The sequence below is a fragment of the Sinocyclocheilus anshuiensis genome, unplaced genomic scaffold (assembly GCF_001515605.1).
Source record: "Sinocyclocheilus anshuiensis isolate Anshui unplaced genomic scaffold, SAMN03320099.WGS_v1.1 scaffold209, whole genome shotgun sequence".
NCBI classification, from domain to species: domain Eukaryota; kingdom Metazoa; phylum Chordata; class Actinopteri; order Cypriniformes; family Cyprinidae; genus Sinocyclocheilus; species Sinocyclocheilus anshuiensis.
In genome coordinates this window covers 1,050,020-1,056,488 of record NW_015540880.1, presented here as the reverse complement: position 1 = coordinate 1,056,488, position 6,469 = coordinate 1,050,020, and the positions used below count along the sequence as shown (strand labels likewise).

General features: G+C 36.1%; 1 protein-coding gene across 1 annotated transcript in view; it reads left to right on the top strand.

Annotated features, from left to right (window-relative positions):
• The window catches only part of LOC107688345 (3-hydroxyisobutyrate dehydrogenase, mitochondrial-like), a 21,565-nt gene extending 16,185 nt beyond the window's left edge, over window positions 1-5,380 (top strand). The window contains exons 7-8 of the mRNA XM_016485986.1: window positions 4,444-4,600; window positions 4,700-5,380. Coding sequence (XP_016341472.1) covers window positions 4,444-4,600; window positions 4,700-4,858 — 316 coding nt within the window. The 3' untranslated portion in view covers window positions 4,859-5,380. The remainder of the gene's footprint in view (window positions 1-4,443; window positions 4,601-4,699) is intronic.
• Window positions 5,381-6,469: the final 1,089 nt, after the last annotated feature.

Below are 6,469 nucleotides of genomic sequence, written 5' to 3'. Positions count from 1 at the left end.
CTTAACCATATTTTGGGGACAAATTTGTACCCAAAAGTGAGCAAAACCTGACAAAATCGCCAAAAACCTCCATTTGAGGACGTCCTCTTTTGTAAAACTGGTGTAAAAATAAAGTAAACAAAGTTTTTTTTTAAATTTTAAAAATGCAGAAAGTTTCTGTGAGGGTTAGGGGTAGGGATGGGTTTAGGTTAAAAAGTGTATAACTATCTGTATATAAAAACAATAGAAGTTTATGTAATGTCCCCATTTAGATAGCTAATTAAGCGTGTGTGTGTGTGTGTGTGTGTGTGTGTGTGTGTGTGTGTGTGTGTGTGTGAATGAGGGTGCTCTCTAGCAACAGTGATGACAGACACTATAACTCTGTAACTGTAACTGATCATCATGTGCTGTTTTGTTTGAAGCTAAAAGGAGTTAGTTCTTTTTTCATTGTGTTTAAAAAAAAACATCCTGTGAAAATGTGCAGGCAGTATCTTCTCTTCCTATTATTACTGATGAATGTAGTACTTTAAAAAAATATGTTATAGTGAGAAGAAGGGGAAATTATATCAGAGCATATTGCTTGTCAGTGTTGCTCCAATAGGTTGGAGTCAACACATCAATATATTCTTTATACATATGAAATATGTATTCATATTTACTTGAATGCAGTCTTAGAATCTAGTGCGCATGAAGCAATGTCATCCCTCTTCTCAGGGATATAAGGATCTCATATGCACTTATACAGACTCATTTAGATGCCTTGGGTTCCTGGATGTCATAAATCTCCTATGCTGCACTGCAGCCTGCCCTCTCATGCAGCAAGCTGCACATAGAGAATGTAAAGAGGATGTTTGTTTGGCTTATTTGAAGATATTATAATGTTCTCTTTCCACCAGAAAGCAAACGGGTGCTTGGGAGTAATAATTAATCTCTCACAATGGAGAATTATCAGTAGGTTTTCTCACCTTTCCTATAGTATCTTTTGTTCTTTCTGTTCTTAACTGTATTTTTAGGACTTTCCATGAATAGAGTACAAAATTGGGCCTATATTTATATAGGCCCAATTTTGTACCCTATTCATGGAAATGAATAAAATTTAAGGACTTTGCCCTGTTGCCAAAATGGAGAACATCCACATTTTAAAAGTTTTCAATTCATTTCAATTTCACAAACATTAAAAAGAAAGTATATTACTTTAATATTTTATTTTGCAATAACTCTGACAACAATATTGCCATTAATATTACAATTTGTGTAAAAAAAGAAAAAGGGTAAATAATCTAATTTATGTTTCTTCCCTGGTATATACAAGTAGTTAATAACTCATTAATGTTTACGGAAATAAATTCAATATTTCATTCAGATTATGTCAAGTCAACATTTTGACATTAAATGGTTTTATTTTAAAATGGTTACAGTTGAGAAATTGTCAATAAATTGTCCATGAATAGGGTACAAAATTGGGTTTACATATATATATATATATATATATATATATATATATAGAGAGAGAGAGAGAGAGAGAGAGAGAGAGAGACTTATATATATTTATAATAGTTATATATTTATTCTCCATTAATTGAAGTTTTGTAAACATGGGATTTTTGGCTCTAATGTTTTAAAAGAGTAATGAGACACCAAATTGTACCCTCTTTGTAGAAAAAGGCCCTTTACTTAATTTTCTTCCCAACGAGTGCTGGATATCTCTGGTCATATATGATGTTTCGCTTGGAAAAGAAGTGTCCCCAAATGACAGTTATAATATCTCCCCTTTCGCTCTCTCTCTCCATCTATCTTCACTTATGCATGCATATGCTGCTGTCTACACTTTAAGACCAGTAGCTACAACTGAGAATGAGAATGATGGCACATACACACAATTGAAAGGCTTTAAAAGTTCATCCACCACACAAGCACCCTCACACACACACAGCCTGTGTACAGATGTTTAAAAAGATAATTGACATTTGGTAATAAACTCGTTTGTTGCCTCTTAAAGACATTAATAAAATTGTGGCCTGTGTGTGTTTGCTTATAAGACTATGTGTTTATAATCCTGAGAGCACCGGGGTTTGATGAAGATGAAATGAGAACAAGAAGCATAGTGTATAAACATAAGTCTTTAACAAAATGGTCCCCCCTTCTAATGCAGTGATCAAACATCAAACGACTCTAGTTTATTTCCTCCTTTCCTTTTTCTTTAACTGTAATTTACCCATCCTGTTTAACTAGACTCTCACATCTGTTTTCCTTTCCCTTGTGGTATTAACCTGCACACACTTCACACTCAATTTCATCAGCCAAATCTTCACAAGTATCCTTTGAAAGTGTCTCTTTCATGTAAATTTGATGTGTAAATGGTTTGGATAATATCAGAAAAAATGCTATACAAAATGAAGTTTAGCATGTTAACAGTTAAGGCGCCTCCCCTTCATACACACACAGTCGTTTCTTGTGCCGAGAGAGTGATTTGTGCTGTAGCAGAGAAGCCAGGTTGCAGTTGAGGCGGTAACCTTTTCAGTCACTGACCCAGAACGTGTGTGTGAGCGTGTGTGTGTGTATGAGTGTGAGCTGGGGGAAGAAGGGGACGATGTTGAACATATGTCACCGGTTGTCCCCAAGAGACCGAGAGACACAGGCATAAAGGGGGAAAGTGAGAGCGAGAGAGAACGGGAGATTGATACGGGGTCAGTCAGTGGGCTGTTTACAGACATTAAACCCCCCAAAAACAACTGTCAAATGACAGCATTGCTCACAAACACACACATTATTGAGATTACATTTTCCAAAACAGTCTGTAAAAACAGACAGTGTGGGACGGACCGATGGAATAATAGAAAGGGGAAAGAAATTGGCTTTTTATGCACAGCTGTGTGTCCTTGTTTCTTAATTATTGCATAGACTTATAAAAGTCTTGGTGCGTGTGAGTGTGTACATTAAGGCGCGGCCCCCTGAATGAGAGACAGGTGAAGTTACTGTATAACTGCCCTTAAACACTCATCATAATTTAATAGACATAAGAAAGCTAAAAAGCGCACTTTACTGTCTCACCACCACTGCTGCTCCGGCGTGAGTGTGCACGCACACGCGTGTGTGTCGAGGCGCTCTTGATGTGGTCATATTTATGTTCTTGTTAAAGCAGGAGACGGCAGCTCTTTGCCCAGTTACACATCATCCTCAGATTTCCCTCTTTTTCCTCTTCTGTTCATCATCTTTTTGTTTCAAAATTATTTTTTTTTGTCTCAGCAAACAGTCTGCTATAGTTGACAGGTTTTTTTAATTTATTAGTTGTGTTTGGATCAGTAATGTGACTATTTTGTTTTAGTTATTCATTTATTCTAATATACAGGAAAAAATGCAATTCATACATAAAAATGCTATTTAAACATGTTTCTTTTAAGCATTGTTTTAGTTTCTGAGTTTAAATTAATTTTGATAGTTTTTGGGTGCATAAAGTAAAAAATGTCAAGGTTGAGACAATCATCCTGACATCATCATGAAAAATATTATGCATAAAAATGCATCATTAAAAGAACAAGATTCTTGACTGTTCTCTTGAGAAAGCAGTTTGGCAAAATTTCAGATTTTTTAGTAGAAAAAAAGGTTTTGTGTTATCAGATAATTTAAGTATAGTTCAGACTGTAAAATGACACTTGGAGTGACTTCCCAAAAACATTTAATATATGTAATTTAATAAATATTGCTAAATGTATTAAAATATTTAATGTATTATAATGTATATTCTTTATATTCATAAATATTCATAATATTCAAAGTGTAAGGAAAATGTTATTTTTTACATGATGGCTGTACTACATTACATTTTTAGTGTGATTAGATCAAAACTTTTCTTGAAAATATAAAACATTTTAAAAACCATATGAAAGCAACATGAACATGAAGTGTATATTTCTACAAACTTGGCACATGTATTTTTCTTACATTATATAGTAGAGATTTGACTAAACAAGTAAACAAGCACCTACTGTAACTACACCTTAACAACCACATAGCTAAGGCCTAGCAACCATGCATTTATCATCATGGCAACAGATTTCTTCAGAAAATGTCACAATCTTTGTGTTGTATTTGCTGTCTTGTCACTTTTGTTCTTTATTATACAATGTTATTTGGGTGCACAATCATTTATAAAGCAGCAAGGCCCATTTCACTCAGATCTACTTTAAATGCAAGACTGAAATCACTCTGTTTTCTACTATAGGGGGACAGATTGGTGGGGGCGAATTAATAAGACAGCTGCTTGTGTCAAGAGTTTTATTACCCCTGCATTTATGTGGGGGACAACAAGCGAGAGAGTGGAAAATGATGAACTACAGCTCCTGTTAAATATCAATACTGTATTATCCGGGCCCGTTTTCCACTTAGGGATGATCTGGTCCTGAGCTTAAAGGTCAGTGGTCTGTCTGACCTCTGTCCTTTGACCTTTCTCTCTCTTTTGATCAGACTGGGTTTGGATCCAAAGCTGCTGGCAGAGATTCTGAACATGAGCTCAGGACGATGTTGGTCTAGTGACAAGTATAACCCTGTCCCAGGTGTCATGGAAGGAGTGCCGTCCGCAAACAACTACCAGGGAGGCTTTGGCACAAAGCTAATGGCTAAAGTAAGTGGAAGCATTTTTTTTTCTTTTGATCATATTTATTTATTTACGCCAAGTCTAAACGACTTTTAAGGTGAAACTGAATAAAACACGTGTTCACAGGATCTTGGTTTTGCTCAGAGCACTGCGACCAGTACCCGGACCCCAATTCCTCTTGGTTCTTTGGCACACCAGATCTACCGCGCAATGTGCACTCATGGCTACTCTAACAAAGACTTTTCCTCCGTCTTCCAGTTTTTACGAGAGGAGGGGGTACAGTAGGTCAAGTGGAAGTGACCCAGACTCTGCGTGAGAAACAGACGTTATGATTGGCTGGTTTAGTATTGATATGCATGTGTGTCTATTTTGAAAGGGATGTTACAGGTATGTTGAAGCTAATGAGTGTAGCATTAAGAGTCTGATACCTCTGTTAGGTTGTAGTCTGATGTTGACATTCAAAACTTTACAGAGCCATTTTAACTAGTTCTGTATGACCGGTTCAAACTGTTACTCAAGCTTGCTTACATAACACATTTACTGCAAATGTTTACAGTTATTCATTTCCATTTCACTCTACTTTGAGCCAGTTCTGAGCCAAAATTGATTTTAGGTCCTGATCAGACGCTGCTAGAAATGCTTTAGGACGCATAAAACATACCTCATCTGTTTCAGTTTTGCTTAAACTGAATCGAAACTGTGAAAAATTTTACAAAGAAGTAGTGGGTCCCTCATTTTTTCTTGAATAGATACATTAAAGGAATAGTTCACACACACAAAAAAAAATTCTGAAAATTTACTCTTCCTCAGGCCATCCAAGAAGTAAGATGAGTTTGTTTTTTCATTGGAACAGATTTGGAGTAATCTAGCATTACATCACTTGCTCACCAGTGGATCCTCTACAGTGAATGGGTGCCGTCAGAATGAGAGTCCAAACAGCTGATAAAACATCACAATAATCCACAAGTAATCCACATGACTCCAGTCCATCAATTAATATCTTGTGAAGTGAAAAGCTGTGTGTTTGTAAGAAACAATACCATCATTAAGAGGTTTTAACTTCAAACCACTGCTCCCGGCTAAAATACAGGTCCTCTATCCATTATTTTGCTTTCTCCAGTGAAAAGGCCATTTCATCTGAATCAAGAGAGAAATATGCACAGATCAAGCACCGTTTACAAGTGAAAACAGTTCTAAACAAATATGTCGGTGGATTTTGATGTGAGACGGGATGGACTTTTTCACTGGAGGAAGCGTTATTATGGATTATAAACTTTCAACATTTAAAGTTTTAAACGGTTTAAGGTTAAAATGCCTTAATGATGGATTTGTTTATTTGAACAATGAACAGCTTTTCACTTCACAATAATTGAACAGTCAATAATTGATCGACGAGTCGTGTGGATCATATGTGGATTTTTGTGATGTTTTTATCAGCTGTTTGGACTCTCATTCTGACTGCACCCATTCACTGCAGAGGATCCATTGGTGAACAAGTGATGTAATGCTAAATTTCTCCAAATCTGTTCCAATTAAAAACAAACCCATCTATATCTTGTATAGCCTGAGGGTAAATTTTCAGCAAATATTAATTTTGGGTGAACTATTCCATTAAAACCGACCTCTGTTTTACACTAGATAGATTATACACTTACATCTCTCTTTTTTGTGTTTTTCTTTTTGTATTCTGACCACAGTTTTTCTTGTTCTCCGTTTCTTTTCCACAAAACAAAAGGCTTTAAGTCGCCCTGGAGTGTATGCACATGTATGTTTGTAATGGTGCTGTATTGAGAATGAGCAGTGTTAATGGTCTCTGCTTTACAGAGGTCCTGTTGACTCTCACTAAGACGAGACAGATGCCATCTGTGTTCTAGGCACATACACACGCCCATGGCT